This window comes from Podarcis raffonei, chromosome 15, assembly GCF_027172205.1.
Source record: "Podarcis raffonei isolate rPodRaf1 chromosome 15, rPodRaf1.pri, whole genome shotgun sequence".
NCBI lineage: Eukaryota > Metazoa > Chordata > Lepidosauria > Squamata > Lacertidae > Podarcis > Podarcis raffonei.
The window spans coordinates 31,887,847-31,909,548 of record NC_070616.1 but is presented as its reverse complement, the minus strand read 5'-3'; the positions used below and the strand labels follow the sequence as shown (position 1 = coordinate 31,909,548).

The 21,702-nt window shown below is 45.0% G+C and overlaps 2 protein-coding genes across 3 annotated transcripts; both read right to left on the bottom strand.

The window, feature by feature from the left end:
- Positions 1 to 1,061: 1,061 nt before the first annotated feature.
- On the bottom strand, positions 1,062 to 9,294 carry LOC128403004 (protein PIP-1-like). 2 transcript variants are annotated; one of them, XM_053367548.1, is made up of 4 exons: positions 9,050 to 9,294; positions 5,840 to 5,904; positions 2,313 to 2,429; positions 1,062 to 1,590 (listed from the first exon to the last, which is right to left on the bottom strand). In XM_053367548.1, exons 2-4 carry the CDS (start codon positions 5,901 to 5,903, stop codon positions 1,451 to 1,453), a joined length of 321 nt encoding a protein of 106 aa, XP_053223523.1. In that variant the 5' UTR covers position 5,904; positions 9,050 to 9,294; the 3' UTR covers positions 1,062 to 1,450. The 2 variants fall into 2 exon arrangements, with proteins under 2 accessions (XP_053223523.1, XP_053223524.1); XM_053367549.1 differs by lacking the exon at positions 9,050 to 9,294 and adding an exon at positions 8,948 to 9,039.
- Positions 9,295 to 13,879: 4,585 nt separating this feature from the next.
- LOC128402957 (secreted protein of Ly-6 domain 1-like) lies at positions 13,880 to 20,654 on the bottom strand. Its single transcript, XM_053367436.1, has 3 exons — positions 20,522 to 20,654; positions 17,626 to 17,739; positions 13,880 to 14,149 (listed from the first exon to the last, which is right to left on the bottom strand). Exons 1-3 carry the CDS (start codon positions 20,583 to 20,585, stop codon positions 14,016 to 14,018), a joined length of 312 nt encoding a protein of 103 aa, XP_053223411.1. The 5' UTR covers positions 20,586 to 20,654; the 3' UTR covers positions 13,880 to 14,015.
- Between the last annotated feature and the right edge of the window lie 1,048 nt (positions 20,655 to 21,702).

The following is a 21,702-nucleotide window of genomic DNA, read 5'->3' as shown; positions in this document are numbered from 1 at the left end:
AAAAAGGAACGTTTTTGCCTGGTGCCTAAAGGTGTATAATGAAGGTGCCAAGCAAACTTCCCTGGGGCGAGCATTCCACAGATGGGGAGCCACTGCAGAGAAGGCCTGTTCTCTTACTGGGCTCTGGAGGCTACCACAAGATCTCTGGAGGCTCTCATGAGATCTTGGACAGCAGGAGAGGATCCAAGGGTTGTTCTGACTTAGCACAATTTTGCCTTTACATTCAACCCTGTATATACTTTAAAAACACGATAATCCACTTTGGGTATGATTTGATGGGAAAGGGCCCAAGGGGCCTGTAACACAGATTATTTTAGAGTTTATTTTTGTCATCCCTTCTGAGAGCCTTTTTGCCTAAATGGCAGGGTGAAAATGCTGTAAGTAAGCACATAAAATAGGGATGCAGGTGGCGCTGTGGGTAAAACCTCAGCGCCTAGGACTTGCCGATTGCATGGTCGGCAGTTTGAATCCCCGCGGCGGGGTGCTCTCCCGTTGTTCGGTCCCAGCGCCTGCCAACCTAGCAATTCGAAAGCACCTCCGGGTGCAAGTAGATAAATAGGGACCACTTACCAGCGGGAAGGTAAACGGCGTTCCGTGTGCTGCGCTGGCTCGCCAGATGCAGCTTGTCACGCTGGCCACGTGTCTGCGGACAGCGCTGGTTCCCGGCCTATAGAGTGAGATGAGCGCACAACCCTAGAGTCTGGCAAGACTGGCCCGTACGGGCAGGGGTACCTTTACCTTTACCTTAAGCACATAAAATAGAATGGATAGCTCAGCTGGTTAGAGTGTGGTGCTGATAACACCAAGGTTGCAGGTTCAATGCCTGTTTGGGATGGCTGCATATTCCTGCATAGCAAGGGGTTGGATTACTAGATGATCCTCAGGGTCCCGTCCAAATCTACAATTCTATGATTCTATGAAATAAATGAGAATCCACTCAACACACTCATTTGCTTTCTTCCCCTCTTGGAAACTCTATTTTGCAAGTGTTCTCTCTTTATACAGAAATAATGTTCCCAGTGTTGTACATTTAAGTATGGTCAGACGAAAGCACAGTCAGAGATATGATTGCTGTCTGTTCAACAAAGGCCTTCAGCTCCTAGTCATGCCATGTCATCCACTGTCAATCAAAGTGAACCAAAATGTAGGATTTGGACACAATCTAAGAGAACTGGAGGGGAGGGGAGCACTATGGAGTTAACACCGAAACCTGCAAATAATAATTGCATAAATAGCTCTTGTAAAATCATTATTAAAAGGTTTGATCAGGGAACGAAGCAGCAGGAATAACCTTTCTATCCAAATCCCATAAAATTCCCACATTGTTTTTAATAAAAGTTACCGTTTGAATATTTAAAAAAAAAAAAAAAAACCCAAAGGACTGAAGGATGCAGACATTAAATTGCCAGAAAACAGAGGAACAGAGAAGCTCCAGAACATCAGGCTAAGCTTAGTAAAGCTGCCAGATATTATTTTTATTACAGTAATCTGTTTGGCAGCAATAAGTATACTTTATGTAGTCGATGCTCAAGTTGGTGACTGTTACACAAACTGAAGTGCAACCGCGGTGCACTCGCCTGATATTTCCCCCTGCAAATGAAAAGTGGGAAAGAGGAGATTACAGAGGATCTGCATAGAGAATCCCTGAGTCTTGGTACATGCTCATCATTTCTATGCATGACTCGAGTTTTATAAGCTTCCTCCATACTATGTTGAAATATGAGGATAGGTGGGGTTTATCTGTGCTTGATTTTGCTTGTGCATGCATGTTCATGAAGCAGATGGGGAGGATTAAAAATAATTTTAAAATTATATTAGTCCTGTCTTCAAATGTTAGGACAGCGGTTTATGCAACAACAACAAAAAAGAATTCTGGGCAACAGGGGTGCCAACTTGAATAACATATGGGGGAGGCAAGTAAGCCCCATCCCACATAATCGATCGCAAGATGTAGCACACTCACACCATTTGATTTGCAATGCCCATCAACTTGGGGGGGCAGCCCCCTCAAATATTTTATTGGGGGGGGACTAAGGGGACCTCAGCCCGGAGGAGTAGGCTCCTATGCTGGACAATGTAGTTTGTTAAGGGTTTCCAGGGGTTGTAACTCTCTCGGGGTGACTACAGTGCCCAGAATTATCTGACGGGGGAAATGTGCTTAGTATAGTGTGCTTGCAGTAAATTAATTCACATTAAATTGAATTTTGGAATGGATACATTTCAAACTACTAGTTCTCGCAAGCCTGCTTCTTTTAATACTTCACACAACTCTAAGAGTAAATTGCCCAAACAATTATTTCCCACAGAATCACCTTTGGAAATTCTTTGAATGAAGCAGAATCTACTGGGAGAGACATCACAGATTTTCTGTTTTGAACATGTGTTATCTTTTCTAACTCTGGTGCATTTATGGCATTTAAGTCCTCCAACTGCATGAGCAAACAGAAAGGGGGAGAATGTGAGGTCAAAAATATAGATATAAACATACCAAATACAATCCATCATGAGAAAATGGTCAGACAGGCCAATGGCTAGGAATGAGTTCAGAAGGATCTCATAGAATTCTTGCCACAGCAAGCAGTGGTGATTTAAGGCTGGCGGCAGGCAACTTTTTCCTCAGGGGAATATGGTCAGGGGAATATGCTGGCAGCAGATGGGTCAAAAGCCCAATGGAGGTGGTGACACCAGACCCCCCAAGTGTCCCTATTTTCCAGGGACAGTCACAGATTTACAGAAGCCATCTTGGTTTCTGATTTGATCCCGGAATGTCCTGCTTTTCCTTACAATGTCCCTATTTTCATCAGTGAAATGTTGGAGGGTATGGATTTATCCAAACCCCCAAGCCATCTGAAGACAGCCCTGTATAGGAAGGCTTTTTTAATGGTTAATGTTTTATTATGTTCTTAAATATGTTGGAAGTCAGTCAGATGAGCGGGGTATAAATAGGAAAAATATTATTATGGAATAGCACGTCCCTATTTTCAGCAGAGAAATGTTGGAGGGTATGTGACACCATCTCTCTCTCTCTCTCTCTCTCTCTCTCTCTCTCTCTCACACACACACACACACACACACACACACACAAACACACACACACTCTCCCCAAAATGTCTGCACCCCTGTGTGGGTATCAGCTTCCACTTGCACCCTGCCTCCCTCCCACCTCCTGCGACCCCCCCTTCCTTACTAGCTTGCCTCCAGCAGGCCAGTCCAGATGTACCAGAGGGCCACACAGAGAAAGGTTGACACTTTCAGAAGACACCGTACGAGGAGAGGAAATGCCCATGTAGAAGAAGAGGAGTTTGGATTTGATATCCTGCTTTATCACTACCCTAAGGAGTCTCAAAGCGGCTAACAATCTCCTTTCCCTTCCTCCCCCACAACAAACACTCTGTGAGGTGAGTGGGGCTGAGAGACTTCAAAGAAGTGTGACTAGCCCAAGAACATCCAGCAGCTGCACGTGGAGGAGCGGAGAAGGGAACCCGGTTCACCAGATTACGAGTCTACTGCTCTGAACCACTACACCACACTGGCTCACATGTGACTGGGCAACTGGAAACAACGGAGCATGCCTTTTTTCACTGCCAATACTATACAGATATACGAGCTAGGTTCATCTTGCCTACACTACATAAATTCCCAGGTCACACAGAACAACTTTATACCTCCCTGCTGCTTGAATATGAAAACCCAGATGTTACATATTCTCTTGCTAGATTCTGCACTGCCATGATGGATATTTGTCGAAGGATGGTTTGTGCCAGAAACTAGGCTCAAAATGCAAGGCCTTTGCTCCTTCACGCTCCCTTCCTAATAGTTGCTTTTAACAGTTTGTCCTTTCTATTTTTTTAAGTATGTATGATATGATCAACTTTTAATTACTAGGGTTTTTTTTTAATCCCTTACGTGTTTTAAGTCTTATGCATTCAGTTTATCCGTATGTTTTGTCTTATGCTGGTCTGTGACCGAAATAAAGTTTGATACCGGTTCAGATAAAGGCTGAGTGCCACATGTGACCTGCAAGGCATGGATTGCACACCTGTGAGTTAAGGGAATGGTTCTGCCCTATAGAAAAACTTTGGGACACTTGTCAAAAACTCCTTGTTTTGCAGAGAGGCAGTGTGGTGTAGTAGTTACAGTGTTAGATCAGTGATGGTGTTTGCTGTTTTTCAGCTCAAGCCAAATAAAAGAGAATAATATTACCACAACAGATCCTAGCTGAAGTAAAGGTCACAGGAAGTTACAGAGGCTAAAGTTTAGCTCGGAAGTATCTCAAGGAATTCTTAATCACAGTAGGCAGCAATGATTTAAGGCAGCGGTTCTCAACCTGTGGGTCCCCAGATGTTGTTGGACTACAACTCCCATGATCCCTGAGCTCTGGCCTTGCTAGCTAGGGGTGATGGGAGTTATAGTTCAACAACATCTGGGGGCCCACAGGTTGAGAAAGGCTGATTTAAGGGGCTGTATATGTATGTGTGCACATGTGGGTTTATGTGCAGATACACAAATACATTCTCTTTCACACACACAGGTATAGATCCCTCCAAAAATGTTTCCCAGAGCACCTTACAAACTATGTCAACACATATACAGCAGCGAAGCAAGCTGATTGGGCGCCTGGGGTGGCACGCATGCAGGACCGTTCACCTCTGAGGAGTCCATAGCTAATTGTTGCAAAATTAGTGAGTGTTAAAATGTCATGGGTAAAGCATAGCAGATTTGCAGAGATAAATGATTGGACAAGAGGAAAGAAAAGGGTTATAGAAAGGAATTTTTAAGTAATCTAGATCAGGGGTTGCTGAAAAAGTTTAAAATAGGGATGCAGAAAAGGGAGGCATGGGGAAGTCGTTGAAATTGGGTACATGAAAAAATTCATGAAATTATACATGTTTTTATGTTTGTTTGTTTGTTTGTGTTTGTTGTTTGTATTGTCTTATAATGTATGTTGAAAAGCCAATAAAAATTTTATATAAAAAAAAAAAAACTTACAGATTTGAAAATAAGGGACCAGCAGCCTCGAAAATAACGGATCAGCAGTCAAAATAAGGGATTTTCTGGGCACAAGTATGTTCAACTTCTGTGCCCTTCCGAGCCAAAGGCAGAAAGCCCAGCCAGCAGCCAAACGAAGCCTCATCAATAAGGGACAGCAGCGGGATATGGCGCTAGAATAAGGGACTGTCCCGCCAAATAAGGGACGCTTGCCAGCTATGGAGGAGTCTGCTTGCCTCCTCCCACTCAGCCACCCTACAGCTGAGGGAGAGGCAACGGGTGGACTGTTTGGGGCAGCGCGGAGCCTGAGGGAGCTCAAGTCACCACGTCACTCCCAGGAGAAACGTGTGGCTCAGGCAGGCTGCAGGCCCTGCGGTGAGTGCCGCCCACCATTTTGTCACTGCCCTCAGTGGGGACACCCAGGGCGGACCGCACCCACCCCTCTTACTACGCCCCTGCACAGATATAATACTAAAAAACAACAACATTAAAACTCTTTTGAACATTTTAAATTTCCTTTCCTTAAACCAGTATGAAAAGCCAACATAAGTCATATGAAACTATATGAAACATTCGAGGAGGGTGCTTTAAAGAGAGGCCATTTAGCACCATAAGTTGGAAAGGGACCTGGAAGACATAGTGGATAGTGTCCAACCAAATTGCCCCTGGAGCAGGCCCAGTGAAAACAATACACTGAAGTTAGGCATCATGACTAACTTCTCTGTTGGTTTCAATGTGTCCACCCTATGACCTACTTGGGTGCCATGTATCAGTTTTTAGAAAGAGACATTGAAATCCTCTCAAGGGGCTGTACTGGGGGAGAAGAGATATCCCTGCCTTTAGGACTTACCTGCTGCTAAAGAGAGTATTATCAAGAAGCCAAGAGCCACAATCTTATTCATCGGAGCCTTCATTCTAAAAGGATCAGATAGAAAAATACACCCATGAATCCGATCCAGAAAGCATGCAAGGTATTCAGTATCTTAGATACGACTTGTACAGGCTAATAGAAAAGTTATTTTTTTACCCTTTCAATTGTTTAGAAATCTTTAAAAAAATTTAAATGAGAACATACTATTTAATAACACTTTTCCACTTCAGTTTGTGGATTTTTTCGGGGGGGGGGGTCATGAAAAAGAACCAACATTTTAGTGCAAATTTCTCCTATTACGCACATTTAATGCAATTTCCCCCATTTTTTGGCAAAGTGATTTCCCCTCACAAATACATTTTGCATGTTATTTTCACTAATATATGCATTTATATGCACAACTGACCCCAGTTTCTGATTTTTGTACACATTAGTTGGCATTGCAAAATTCAGAAACTTGTGCAAATTTTGAAGGATTGGTTTCTTTGGTTTGCACATAGCTTTAGAAGGAGCAAATTTGGTGAGCTTGCCTTTTAATGGAAATTTCCCCCCCCCATCTCTAGTAAACAACAGCTCTGGGTCGGACTTCCGGGTTAGCGCCATCGGCTAATGGATTCCCTCCGAGCTCCGGAGGGAATCAGCTCCGCAGGATTGGGTCTTGACCGCTGCGGCGACGCGGAGACCCTCAAAAATCACAGGTGGTGAAGCCTGTGAACCTGGTGACTCGGCGGGCACCATTTGCGCCCCCCCCGACCTGTGAAGGAGCCTTTTTAAAGGCTTCGGAGCGGGGGACGGGGTGAGCGGCGCGGTGCTGAGAGTCGACTGCTTCTCCTGCGGAGTGAAGCCGCATTGCCATGGTCGGAGAGCGCTGACTTCTTTTTGTGAACAATTGGACTTTAAAGCATAAACCCGTGAGTAGTACGGAAATTGGAAAGATTTTTTTTTTTTTTTAATTAGGCACGATCGGGGAAGGCGCAAACAGGAAGTCCGTCTCCCCGTCTTGTAAATAATTTAAAGCAAGGACCTGCTAACTAAGGTCGAGAGAACCCTTTCTTTTTTACTTGGTAAAAGACATTAATTTCACGATTTGGCAATATAAGTAATCTTACTGGAGGATAAAGAGCTAATCTTGGGAGCTGAAGTGCCACCCCCGCGGACCCGGGAGTGCTCCGCGAGAGAGCCTGCTGATGAGGTATTGAAGAGTTTGACAGCTGTCAAATTTAGCTGTCAAGACGGGAAAAGAGAACTTTGTTTCTGTTGTTTCTGCTGGCTATATTTGTTACAATTTGGTTACAATTTGTTGAAAACAAGGAAGAACTGTTACAAACTAACTTGATTTCTGGATTTGAATTGGAAGGAATATTATGTTACCAAAATCCCTCTAGAGGGGGATTTGGGACATTACAAGAATGGCTGGAGGAGGGAAAATTCAGGCTGGGTTGGACAAAGTTTTTGTTCTCTTGGGAAAGTTACAAGGCCAAATTGATGTTTTGGCTACAAATGTTGCAACTCTGAACTTAACAGTAAATAACATCACTGAATTTGATAAGGATTTGACTCAGGAAGCCCATGCAGCTGGACAAAAAGAGAAACTTGAGAGCTTTGAGAGTGTGGAGAAGGAGATATATGTTGTTCCTGAGGAAAAGGAAGGAGGAGCTGTAACTTTGCAGATGATAAAGGAGAGCCAGAGGCCTGACATGATGGCTACAAAGGAAAATAAGAACTTGATGTCGAAAATCTGGCTTGAATTGGAGATTGAAGAATGGAGAGATCTCCTCATGTGGAGATCTGAAGACCCAAGGATTACAAATTTGCTTAAGGTGGAAGTTGGAGCTTTGGGGACATTTGGACTTGAAAGGAATAAGAAACATGATTCGGGCTCCACTTTTAAGTATGGAGGTCTGGCTGGAAGAAACATGGATCCCGTTGGGCCAGAGCTTCTCCGAGATCTGGTGTTTAATATTAAGGACTATAAAAAAAAACCGGCAGAGAGGAATTGAGAGAGAATTAAGAGCCTCGGACGTGAGATCTCCAGGCTGATAGTAGACTAAGACTGATGGACATTTGTTGGGGATTGAAACCGGGAAAGGGGGGGTGGAGTTTGGGAATCCAAAGGGTGTGTAATTACAATCTGTTTTATTTTTATTTTATTTTGTTATTTGTATGAAAATTGGGGAATTCGTGGAAGGGAAATTGGGTCGACGTTAGAAAAATGTTTTAAGAACGAGTATTGATGCATAAGTATTGTGTTTAAGTTTGGATAAGGCAAAATTGGTTTTTTAAAATGAACTAAATAGAAAAAGGTTAAAATTAGGGATAAGAACTTGCTGAACTAACATTTTGAATTGGAATATAAGAAGGGGAGGTGTGGGGAAGTCAGGGAAATATGTTATAGAAAAATAAGGATTGTGAACTTTATGTGTTTTTAAACCTTTTTGTTTTTCCTTTTTTGATTCTTTTTTAATGTATTAAAGTTGAAAATTTCAATAAATATCTTTTTTAAAAAAAACAGCTCTGGGTCTTCCATCTGCATATGTGGCTAATGCTGGGGCCCCAAAGTGACTGCAGAGATGCCATCTACTCCTTTGGAATTCCATGGAATTCTAGTCAATACTGATCCAGAGCAGAACTCCATGGCAGGTTGTGATATCCATCTCCACAGGAGCAAGGCTCATCCTATCGCAGAGGATCTCTTGCATACCCTGCTTCCTCATTAACCCCTGCTTATATCCAAAGTAGTGGGACGCGGGTGGCGCTGTAGGTTAAACCACAGAGCCTAGGACTTGCTGATCAGAGGGTCGGGGGTTTGAATCCCTGCAATGGGGTGAGCTCCCGTTGCTCGGTCCCTGCTCCTGCCAACCTAGCAGTTCAAAAGCACGACAAAGTGCAAGTAGATAAATAGGTACCGCTCTGGCGGGAAGGTAAACAGCATTTCCGTGCGCTGCTCTGGTTCGCCAGAAGCGGCTTAGTCATGCTGGCCACATGACCTGGAAGCTGTACACCGGCTCCCTTGGCCAATAAAGTGAGATGAGCGCCGCAACCCCAGAGTTGATCACGACTGGACCTAATGGTCAGGGGTCCCTTTACCTTTATATCCAAAGTAATCAGACATCAGGCAACATCACTTCTGTTAAATCTTGGAGCCAGAACTCAAAGAGCAGAATGGACAAGGATGCAACCATATCTCACCTAGTGGCAGTAAAAGCCACTTGCTAAGCACCTCCCAGTCCTTGCTGGAAAATAGCAGGCAATGTTCTCCTTGAAGTTTCACCAAAATCCAGACAGGGGTCTTAGATACTGCTGCGAAGGAAGGAAGTGCATCGAAATGTTCCACAGACGACGGGCATTTGGTCTTTGATCAAATTGAGTTTCTCACTGGGAAAAGGTCAGTGCATGGGCAGCCCAAGCTGGTGGAATATTCATGAGGCCACAAAGCGCACCGTGACCCTGTGGGATGGAGGACCTCTAGTAAAGATCAAATAATGATGCCGTGGGCTGGTTGGGTCAATGGTACATTGGCTAATATTTACAACAAAAGGCTATTTTAAAAGCCCAGCATTCCAGGCTGTGTAGGCACTATCCAGGAGTCAGCAAACTTTTTCAGCAGGGGGCCGGTCCACTGTCTTCAGATCATGTGGGGGGCCGGACTATATTTTGGAAAATAAAAAAATGAACAAATTCCTATGCCCACAAATAACCCAGAGATGCATTTTGAATAAAATAACACATTCTCCTCATGTAAAAACACGCTGATTCCCAGACCGTCCATGTGCCAGACTGAGAAGGTGATTGGGCCGCATCCGGCCCCCGAGCCTTAGTTTGCCTACCCATGCACTATCCATTTAAAGCAGAACAAAGGCACAATCTGCCCCTCCCAAAGAATCCTGGAAACTGTTGTTTGTTAATGGTGCTGAAAACCGTGACTCTGAGAGGGGTAAACTACAGTTCCCAGGCTTCTTGGAGGGGGCGCTTTAAAGGTATGCAGCCCTAGACTATGCGTATGTCAAGAGGATTCAGGAAGGACTTGGTCTGTTATAGCTCTTTCTCTGACAACTGAGGTATGGTTAGTCATGAGCACGTTGAACCTTTTCATCAGGTCAGGAAATTTCAGCAACGGAGAAACCATGCCAGGGAAAGTGGCCCAGTTTTATGTTGGCTGGCTACTATTGGACACTCGCCAGGGAAGCCTGGGTAGCTCGTTTGGTTAAGAGCATGGTGAGGGTGACGCCAAGGCTACAGGTTTGAACCCCGTATGGGACCGCTGCATATTCCTGCATTGCACAGGGTTGGACTAGATGATCCTTGGAGTCCCTTTCAGCTCTTATTCTATAATCCCTGAAGAGGTGCACCCAGTGGCAAAGTGGTAAAGATACAAGCGACAAGCAGTGCAGCATTGGACATAGAAGCTGGATTTGACCAGCACATGTTGCAGGTACATATTCCTCAATTAATAAACTATTGTGGATCTTTAAGAAACAGCCACCAATTTTGTGTTTCCGTTGTCATATTCATGTTCAGCACCTTGATATCAAATAGAAATTGCTACTTTTACCTCAAGGGACGCGGGTGGCGCTGTGGGTAAAACCTCAGTGCCTAGGACTTGCTGATCGTAAGGTCGGCGGTTCGAATCCCCGCAGCGGGGTGAGCTCCCGTCGATTGGTCCCAGCTCCTGCCCATCTAGCAGTTCGAAAGCACCCCTAAGTGCAAGTAGATAAATAGGTACCGCTCCGTCGGGAAGGTGAATGGCTTTTCCGTGTGCAGCACTGGTGCTGGCTCGCCAGATGCAGCTTCGTCACGCTGGCCACGTGACCCGGAAGTGTCTTCGGACGGCGCCGGCTCACGGCCTCTTGAGCGAGATGAGCGCGCAACCCTAGAGTCGGTCACGACTGGCCCGTACGGGCAGGGGTACCTTTACCTTTTACTTTTACCTCAGAGGCATGACTTTTGAGGGGGGAAATTGTGCAGTGCAATGCCTCTTTCTTGTCTGAATGGAGAATCGGGGTGGGCTGTGAAAGTACAGAGGAACTAGTCTACTGCTCAAAAGCGTTGCTCTCTTCCCATTTGACTCTAGCCCTGCCCCCCACCCCACCTCTAGCATGCGGCCCTTGAAAGATTGCCCAGAAGGGATGTAGCCCTCAGGCTAGAAAACATTCCCTACACCTGCGTTATAGCCTTCTCCAACCAGTTGCCTGGTCCTCCCCCTAAATTAGCCTTGATCTAATTTGTTGGTACATAATTGAATATCCCACACCATGCCTTGCACTGTGGGCCACAATTCACCCTCTGGAGTTAGGGACCGTTCTTTGAGGAAGGGTCCTTCCTTCATGGCAGAGCATTAACTTTGCATGCAGACGGTCCCAGGTTCAAAATCAGCATCTCCAGGTTGAGCTGGGAATTTTCCCCCGTCTGAAACCTTGGCATGCTGCTGCCAGTCAGTGTATGCAGTAAAGCGCTAGATGGAACAATGGGCTGACTTGCTAAGAGGCAGCTTCCAATGCTGTATCCTGGGTTAGCTCCCCTGCTAACTCAAGGGAGACGATTTTCTTGCAATTTGCCCTCCCTCCAACATCCTCCCTCATCACCTCTCCCACTGTTCCAAAGACAGGATTCAGCACCCAGTTGTCCTCCAGCGACACCCTGTTCTTGCTGCTCTGCGGAATGCAGCCCTGAACCCTGAAGCCCCTTTCCATTATCCATGAACCATCAGGCTAGGCCATAGCTGTCAACGTTTTCCTTTTTTTAAGGGAATTTCCCTTATTCCGAATAGGATTCCTAGCAAGAAAGTTGACAGCTAAGGGCTAGGCATGACTAGCAAAGGCTGAGGAGAGGAGGGGCAGTGGTGCAGCATGGGTAATCTGAGGGGGCCATGGCCCCAGGGTGCATTTTGGAGCCTGGCTCTGCCACATGAGAAGAGTTTGGATTTGATATCCCGCTTTATCACTACCCTAAGGAGTCTCAAAGTGGCTAACATTCTCCTTTCCCTTCCTCCCCCACAACAAACACTCTGTGAGGTGAGTGGGGCTGAGAGACTTCAGAGAAGCGTGACTAGCCCAAGGTCACCCAGAAGCTGCATGTGGAGGAGCGGGGAAGCAAACCCGGTTTACCAGATTACGAGTCTACCGCTCTTAACCACTACACCACACTGGCTCTCCGGGGCAGCTTCCCACCACATTAGTTCCACTTCCAGGCCAAGCCTGACCCAGAGACGTAAGTGTCAGAAAGGTGGTGTTGTCCACCTCTGATTCTAGGCCTTGCAGCTCCATGCCCCCTCTTGGTCATGCCTGACCAAGGGGTGGGAGCGGTGGGCTCCAGTGGGTGAGTGTGCCTCCTGGTGGCATGTGCCACCCCTGGTGAGCCTACACCGCTGAGTTAGGGGCATGGCAGCGAGATGGTGATGGCCCAGCTTGTTGCTGCTGCTTGGATCATAGCTGTCAACCTTCCCATTTTTTGCGGAAAATCCCCTTGTTCCAGTGCCGTTTCCCGCTGCTTCCCGGATTGTTAGATATCCCGTAGACAGTCCCCGGGACAGGTGAGGCTGCAGATCCCTTATTTTCGAGGCTGCTGATCCCTTATTATCAAATCTGAAAGTTGACAGCTATGGCTTGGATGTGGGAGGGAGGTCGGGGTGGGAGAGGAGGACAAACAGCCTGCTATTTTGCAAGCCGCCTTGATGTGTTTTACGAAAGTAGGAGTTATAAATATTCAAATCAATCAATAATAGAATCTAGCCGCTTGGTGTTCACAGCGCAGGAGAAGAGCCCTACAATGCAGGTTTTTGCCTTCTATGGCAAAATTTGTAGATCCGGCACTGCCCAAAGGATTCCTCAACCCTCTGGAGCAGATTTTTTTTTGGGGGGGTGATAGGAACTACAGGTGAAGATATTGCCTTCTTTCCCTATTTCACTGACGCAAGCCATGCGACACCACTCTTTATCTTGTATGAACAGTTCATATCATTTAGTAACAAGGTACACACTTGTCGCCTCTTATATTTTAAAAGTGACTTACCTGTAATAATAAAAAATAAGTAATTTTCACACGCACAAACGCCAGTGAGATTATGCATAGTATTATTCAATATTATGAATCAGTTGAAAGGGAAAACCTTAGGCCCTCTATATTTCAGTATTTTCCACTATGACATAACTTTTATTATATGTAAGTATGTGTGTGCGCATGCATGTAAACACAGATTTTTAGTCAAATTTACATATATGAATGCAAAGTCCCAATCTGACAATTAGATAGTGAAACAGTGTCAGGGACATGGCTGAATCGAACGCCTGGGAAGAGTCAGACTCAGGAGGTGAAAGATTGCCAGTACTAAGAGAGACAGAGTCTGACTCTAGAGATGAAAGATTACAGACAGAGCAGGAGGGGGTGGGTTCGGCCCCCCTTCACCAAGAGTTCCCTGAATCAGCTAGAGCAGCAGACACAGACAGCTCACAAGAGGGGAGGAGGGGAGAGATCGGTGGCAGTGAGAGGGTTGCTATGCAACCAGCAGAGAAACAGTATGCTGAGAGTTTTTCTTTTGAGAATTGGAAATTACACCCTCCTTCTCCCCGAACCCGGAGAGCTGAAAGGGTTAAAGTGCAACAGAAGTGCAAAGGAGGAAGGGCTGGACTTTGGAGTCCTTGCTGTGATGGGGCAGAGACTCAGAGTGACCAACTCGTTTCAAAGAGCAGCAGTCTGGGAGCCGAGCTCTGGAAGTAATTTAAAAATAAACGTACCATAAAATTGCAGGAGAGTTGTTAATTCTTATCAAGGCTTGCTTGCCTGTCTGAGATCATTACAGATAGTCACCTATTCTTTCTTGGGTAAGCATCATGCATAGGTGTGCCTGCATTTACCCAAGAAAAAGCTGTCCCCTGGAACAGCACAGCTGAGCTAAAAGAAAACCACACCCCACTTTTTATGCACCTCCCACTCTACACATCCTTGGGGATACATTGCAAGGAATATTGCAACCAACACAGGGGATGTTGCACAATATTCATTGTTGTGTGGACACAGAGCAGGCAATATTCTCATTTCTTAAAACGAAAAATCAGCACAGCAATGCCTTGGAAATGTGCTCCAGTATATGGATGGGTCTTTTGCTGTTGAAAGCTGGTAGGAGCAGCTCCACCCCAACTCAGGATGTGCTTAGCCATTTTTAAACCCAAACATTATGAACATTACAGAAATCCTCTTCACAGCAAAAGTTACTGACTCTCGTGCTCTTTTTGATATTTACGAGCTGTCTGCAGATTTTGCTGCAACCTCGGTAAACTCTCCTAATGGCTCCTCCTGCAAATAAAATAAGAGAGATTGATCATTATAGAGGACCGGTGTGAAGGAAGTTCCTTCTGTTCTGGGTTGTTCCATTTCCCAGACCTCTGCCCATAACAAATGATGACAGGATGAGTTCACCCATCTTTGTTTATTTCTGTACTGCAGCACCTGAAGGCAAAACTGATGTGTCCCAACAAACCAATTTGTCTGGCCTTCACATCCAAAGGCAGAGTTGGGAAAAGGAAGTTAAGGGTAAGTTGATATTTTAAATGATTTCGCACTGACTGGAATGGGGTGGAAGGAGCTATGTCTCTCCAGAACTGAAGTCCAACACAGAGGTCCAGCACCGAGGGCCTTCTGGCAGTTCCCTCGCTGCGAGAAGCCAAGTTACAGGGAATCAGGCAGAGGGCCTTCTCGGTAGTGGCACCCGCCCTGTGGAACGCCCTCCCACCAGATGTCAAAGAGAAAAATAACTACCAAACTTTCAGAAGACATCTGAAGGCAGCCCTGTTTAGGGAAGCTTTTAATGTTTAATAGGTTATTGTATTTTAGTGTTTTGTTGGAAGCTGCCCAGAGTGGCTGGGGAAACCCAGCCAGATGGGCGGGGTATAAATAATAAATTATTATTATTATTATTATTATTATTATTATTATTATTATTATTATTATAGAAAGCTGCCTTGTATGGAGTCAGGCATTAAGCTCAGTGTTTGCTACATTCCCGTCGTACATTTAAAGCACTATGATGCCATTTAAACAATCATGGCTCACCCCAAAGAATTCTGGGAACGGTTATTTGTTAAGGGTGCACAGAACTACAATTGCCAGAGTTCCCTGGGAAGAGGGATTGATTGTTAAACTACTCTGTTCTCAAACACTGTCTAATCTTCAAATGTGTAAAATTCAGCTACTAACATTCCCTCCTGCTCTTTCAACTTTTTAAAAACGAGATAATACAAATGCCAAACTTCACAAAAACACATTAGAAAATACTGTGGGAAAATACACACATTAACAGGATAACATACCCTCCCCCCACCAAAAATGTTCTGGTAAGCCATCATGTAAAAAAAGAAAGAAAAAAGCTTATATTCATGGTGATGTATATCTGCCCAACTATTGCAAATGTTTAGGGGGAGTTTTAAAACATTGCTGTTCCTGTTGCCAAGAGTTAGGTACTTATTTCGGGCAACCTTGAAACTATTAGTTGTGAAAACATTTGGTTGTTGTCGATTTGTTTTTGTTTTTGTTTGTTTTGTTTGTATTGTTTTATTGCTCGCCACCTGGGGTGCTTTGTGAGGAAGGGCAGGATAAATGATAAATTGTGATAAATTATTTTGTTGCCCCCGTTTTCTGTGGATTGTCTTTATATACACTGTTCAGAAATGTGAATGTTCAAGCAGCACATACATGCCATAAATACAAAATAAAAATCTAAGCAAACAGAACAACCACCAATAACTGTTCATTGCGTGAACCTTCCAGAGAATGTTTAGTATTCCAACAACAAAACCACCATTTCCTCCCCCAATTTTTTTAGTGAAAGATCAAAGCGCCACTGTCTGCTTGCAAGCATTTAACTAAGCTAAATAGCTGGATACTAACACCACATATCAAGATTTCCGGCACTATTCACCTAGGCCTGCCATACGTCAGGAAAATGCCTGACATGTCCTGATTTTCAGGTGTAAAAATGGCTTTGGGGTGAATTTTGCCGAATCTGCAAAACGTCTGGGAAAATCCAGGTGTATAGCAATGCAATGGAAAAAGCAGTGGAGGCATAGCTGTCAAGTGTCCCTTATTTGAAGGGACAGTCCCTTATTCCAGCGCCATGTCCCGCTGCTGTCCCTTATTGGTGGATGTCCCTTAAATGATCTCCCTTAAATTTCAAAGGAAGCAGCACCTCTCCCTCCCTCCCTGCCGGCCAGGGAGGAGGGAGGCTCCAACTGTGTTGCTTGGCTGTGTTGCTCACCCAATAAGAAGTCTAAGAACGACTGGGGGTGGAGCTTGCATGCCTTGTGTGTGGCTAGTTAATGCAAGCTGAGGGGGTTTTTGAATGCTGGATGCCATTTTGTTGCACATGCTGCTGCAAACTTTGCAGTGCAAGCCAGGCCGGGGAGCCATCTTAAGTTGAGGCTGCATAGGCCTTGTGGTGCATGTGATTCAGATTCTATTCAGTTAAACCTCTGGTTACAAAGTTGGTTGGACAGTGTTCTCGAAGCTACCAGCATGAGTTTGACCACACTGCAGGAGGACAGGAAGACTGGAGTGCCTGGAACAGGTGAGGCTTCAGGTCCCTTATTTTGACTGCTGGTCCCTTATTTTCAAGGCTGCTGGTCCCTTATTTTCAAATCTGTAAGTTGACAGCTATGAGTGGAGGCCTCAACAACTTTGTGGGTATCAGGCAACCCTAATTCACCTCAAGTTAAATTTATCATTTTCCAGAATTTTGTTAGCAGCATTGAGGATCCAGCAAAAGATTTGTTATGTACTGAGCTGAATCCTAGAACAATAGGATCCAGAATGCAGCAGTCTGATTGGTCCGCAGGAGCCACCCAATCCAGCTCCAGGTGGAAGTGAATCAGCGACCTGATTGGCCTACAGGAGCAACCCAGAATTAGCCAATCACGTGGGGCTCATTGTGTAAATAATGTATATATAGCAGACGTTTTGGGGAAAGTTTCCTTCTTTGCTACTAAAAGAAGAATATAGAGCATGAAATTCACACTCGACTCCAAGTATATTTAGATTGCTTGTGGATTTATCTAGGGTAGATAACAGATGGAGCTGAGGTTTCACTGGGAAATTGTGCATGGGTTATCCACCTCACATTGTTCGACACTTTACTCCAACAGTTTAAAATTGGATCGCAATACCACCAGGTAAGGATGAAGCAGTGCACTGTACTGCCACTGTTGTCATTAAGGGCAGTTTTATCAGTTTACCTGGCATATAAAGTACAGTGGTACCTTGGATTACATACGCTTCAGGTTACATACGCTTCTGGTTACAGACTCTGCTAACCAAGAAATAGTGCTTCAGGTTAAGAACTTTGCTTCAGGATGAGAACAGAAATTGTGCTCCAGCGGCACGGCAGCAGCTGGAGGCCCCATTAGCTAAAGTGGTGCTTCAGGTTAAGAACAGTTTCAGGTTAAGAAAGGACCTCCGGAATGATTTAAGTACTTAACCCGAGGTACCACTGTACTATATTGTGAAATGACCATGATCTCCCCCAATATAGCTATAGCTACCATCCCCTTACCCATGTCACGTAAGTATGCAATTTTTAGATATCGCTCTTCCTGTTACATCTACGGAAGACCCAACAAGAGACAGTATCTCAGTTGGTCAGAGCCTGGTGCTGATAATGCCAAGGTTGCGAGTTTGATCCCCGTATGAGGCAGCTACGTATTCCTGCATTTCAGAGAGTTGGACTAAATGACCTTCGGGTCCCTTCCAGCTTTATGATTCCGTAAGATTAGAGGCATTACCTCTGAACAATCTTCGAGTGTAACAGAATCCATCTGTTTGGCATTGTCTCTGCGGAACGGCACAAAGGTTAGCTCCATTAACCCTTTGACAGGAATGGCATCTGAGTCCTGCAACTGAGCGATACCAGCAAGGACATGAGGCTAAACAAAACAAAACGCCAGCCTAGTTTGAGAAGTAGCCCTAGAGGTCTGAGGGGCCAGAGGCTGATTTGGAAGAATCTCATGGAATTCTAGCCACAGTACATAACTTTTTTTTTCCCGCCCCACCTTTCATCCAAGGAGCTCAAGGTGGTATTTATGGCTTCCCCTCCTCCCCATTTTATCATCACCACCACACTGTGAGGTTGTTTGGGCTAAGAGACTGTGACTGGCCCAAGGTCACCCATGAAGTTCCATTGGTGAGTGGAGATTAGGTCCTTTTCCGACACTCAAAACCAGGGGTCAGCAACTTTTTTCAGCCATGGGCCGGTCCACCATCCCTCAGACCATGTGGTGGGCTGAACTATATTTTTTGGGGGAAATATGAACCAATTCCTGTGCCCCACAAATAACCCAGAGGTGCATTTTAAATAAAAGAACACATTCTACTAATGTAAAAACATGCAGATTCCCGGACCGTCCGCGGGCCTGATTGAGAAGGCGATCGGGCCTTAGGTTGCCTACCCCTGCTCAAAACAGTACTCCATCTTGGCTCTGAGACCAATGTTCCCCTGCCCCTTTTGAGATCACACACACACAGAGTGCTTTTTTCTGGGGGATACGCAGAGGTATGCATACCCCTAAACATTTTGTAAATATTTGTACTTTTACTGTATTTATTTTCCCCAATTTGAACTGTAAAATGGTGATTTTTCTGAGTCAAAATGAGAGTAAAGGTAAAGGGACCCCTGACCGTTAGGTCCAGTCGCGGATAACTCTAGGGTTGCGGGCGCTCATCTCGCTTTGTTGGCCAAGGGGGCCGGCGTATAGCTTCCGGGTCATGTGGCCAGCATGACTAAGCTGCTTCTGGCGATCCAGAGCAGCTCAAGGAAACACCATTTACCTTCCCACCAGAGTGGTACCTATTTATCTACTTGCACTTTGACGTGCTTTCGAACTGCTAGGTTGGCAGGAGCAGGGACCGAGCAACGGGAGCTCACCCCGTCGCAGGAATTTGAACCGCTGACCTTCTGATCGGCAAGCCCTAGACACTGTGGTTTAACCCACAGCGCCACCCGCATCCCATGAGAGTACTGTACCCCTAAACATTATTTTAAGAGAAAAAGCACTGTGTGTATGTGTGTGTATATTGGTCTCCGCAATTTCACAAGGGTGGCTGTGAATGCTGCGAAGCAAAAGGCTGGCAGCTGCCATTTTCATTTCCACAGAATTCTCAGAGCATGTAGTCAGGGTGCAAAATTGAGATTTGGCGTGTGAGGATCCTGGGAGTGCATTTCCATTTGGGTAATCCTGGGAGAGCATTTGTACGTGGAAAGGCTTGGAGAAAACGGAGGGATGTATGTCTACACATGGTACATGACTTTGGTGCAAGCAAGTATGTGAACAGATAGTTTTTGGTGTTTCTGTGTGAGATTTTGTGTGTGATCCTGAAAAAAGAGAGTGCTTTAGGTTGGGTAACCCTGGGAGAGCATTTGGGGCAGAGGAGATTTCCAGAGAAAGAGTTTTAGTGGGGTGGTTTGGCAAGAATGTTTAAGCTGTGCCACCAATTAGGGTGAACCTGAATATATGTAATTAAACTCAAGATATTACGAGACACTCATAAGTCTGCAAGGACGTGCTTCCTAAGTACCGTATTTTTTGCTCTATAAGACTCACTTTTTCCCTCCTAAAAAGTAAGGGGAAATGTGTGTGCGTCTTATGGCGTGAATGCAGGCTGCACAACTATCCTAGAAGCCAGAACAGCAAGAGGGATTGCTGCTTTCACTGCACAGCGATCCCTCTTGCTGTTCTGGCTTCTGAGATTCAGAATATTTTTTTTCTTGTTTTCCTCCTCCAAAAACAAGGTGCGTCTTGTGGTCTGGTGCGTCTTATAGAGCGAAAAATACGGTAATTAAATCTGGGTAAGAGCTGCACCCCTGCACATCCTGTTTGGGTAAGCTGTTTTTGTTTTTGTGCAACCTGGAAGCCCCCAGCTCAGGTGTGGTGAACCTGTGGACCCCAAAATGTTTCAATACAACTCCCGTCCACAGGCCATGCTTGATGGGGCTGATAGTTGTAGTTTGGCAACATCCAGGCGGCCAAATGTCCCCCTCAAGTGATTTAGCTGGCAACCGATTGACTATTGGGTCATTTGGTCTAATTGAGGATTGCTCTTCCATCCAATGTTGGGATCCCAAACCAGGAATACAGTGGTACCTCGGGTTAAGTAATTAATTCATTCCGGAGGTCTGTTCTTAACCTGAAACTGTTCTTAACCTGAAGCACCACTTTGGCTAATGGTGCCTCCTGCTGCTACCGCGCCGCCAGAGCACGATTTCTGTTCTCATCCTGAAGCAAAGTTCTTAACCTGAGGTACTATTTCTGGGTTAGCGGACTCTGTAACCTGAGGCACCACTGCAGTAAACACTGTTAGTTCATACAAATTGCATTAAGTGCTGCAAGCACTCAGTTTTAGCATGTCACTTTTTGATTGGTTAACCCAGTTTTGCTTGGGAGCCTACAGAAAATGTAATACATTGGTACTTGATTGGCTTGTAAAACCATTCATTCATTCCCACCGACAATACTAACCTCTTAATCCCACCAATTCCTAATTCCAGCTCTATTTACAGAGCATTCTTGGCCCCAAGATGATGCTAGCATTGTCCCAAATAATTCTTGAAGATTCTTTGAATTTAAATCCTCTGAACTGGCTGTGCCCCAATATGCTACGCTTTACCCTAGTTTATTGACTTACCTGCTGCTAAAGTGAGCATCATTGAAAAGCCAAACACCAGAACCTTATTCACTTTAGTTTTCATTCTATAAAGGGCAGAGAGACAAAAAGAACCCGGTCAAGTCTGGTCTAAACAGCATGCGAGGTTTTCCAAGTCTCCTCCTCCATATTACGTGGTGGTGATGAAACAGTCCAGTTTATTTATATTCTCAGTCTTGGCCAGGTTATCAGTCAACAGGAGACAGAACAGCCAGTAATGATTATGAGGCAGACATGCACACCTGCAAACATCAATTCGTTGGTTTGGTGCTTCAGGCAACGAACAGCCCACAAAATGTTCCAAGGACAGGTGCTCTTTCCTTTTGCAGTCTCCTACGGTTCCTTATCTGTCATACGGGATGGCACAAACTTAGCAGTTTTATTTTCTAAAAATCCAGAACTGTACGTGCTAAAATGACGTAGCTTCCCCAATTCAGAGCAGCCTTCCTGTTACATGTCAGAAACACAGGCAAGACCACCCTTCCTATCCAGAGTAAAGAGGGAAGAAATGTCCCAGTTTTGGCCTTTCTTTTCCCAGGGAAATTTTAAAAAATCCCTTGTTGGGCAACCCATGAAGAAACATGTTGGGAGCCACTTAATGTAGGCCACAGATAATAAATATCCCAGTAAAACGTATCATCTGAGTGCAGTACAAGTATACATGTGTGGGGTTGCTGCCAATATGGACTGAAAACATGTGCTTGTCACAGCAAAAAACCCACAAAACTTCACTGTGCTACATAGAAGCTACATAAATACATAGAGTGGAACCTCAGGTTTTGAACATCTCAATTGACAAACATTTCGGAACCCAAACGCCCAAAACCCGCAGTAAATGCTTCCGTTTTTGAACGCGCCTCGGAAATCAAACTTCCAAGGCGACTTCCATTTTGAGTTTCCCTATTGTATTGAGCCATAAAGAAGGCTGATCACTGAAGAATTGATGCTTTTGAATTATGGTGCTGGAGGAGACTCTTGAGAGTCCCATGGACTGCAAGAAGATCAAACCTATCCATTCTTAAGGAAATCAGCCCTGAGTGCTCACTAGAAGGACAGATCGTAAAGCTGAGGCTCCAATACTTTGGCCACCACATGAGAAGAGAAGACTCCCTGGAAAAGACCCTGATGTTGGGAAAGATGGAGGGCACAAGGAGAAGGGGACG

Coding starts and splice junctions, on each gene's coding strand:
- LOC128403004 (XM_053367548.1), bottom strand. CDS start 5,903: ATGAAGGCTCCGATGAATAAGATTGTGGCTCTTGGCTTCTTGATAATA. Junction 2,430..5,839: donor AATACTCTCTTTAGCAGCAG/GTAAGTCCTAAA, acceptor TTGCTCATGCAG/TTGGAGGACTTAAATGCCAT. Junction 1,591..2,312: donor CATTCAAAGAATTTCCAAAG/GTGATTCTGTGG, acceptor TTTCATTTGCAG/GGGGAAATATCAGGCGAGTG.
- LOC128402957 (XM_053367436.1), bottom strand. CDS start 20,585: ATGAAAACTAAAGTGAATAAGGTTCTGGTGTTTGGCTTTTCAATGATG. Junction 17,740..20,521: donor GATGCTCACTTTAGCAGCAG/GTAAGTCAATAA, acceptor GGTATCGCTCAG/TTGCAGGACTCAGATGCCAT. Junction 14,150..17,625: donor CACTCGAAGATTGTTCAGAG/GTAATGCCTCTA, acceptor TTTTATTTGCAG/GAGGAGCCATTAGGAGAGTT.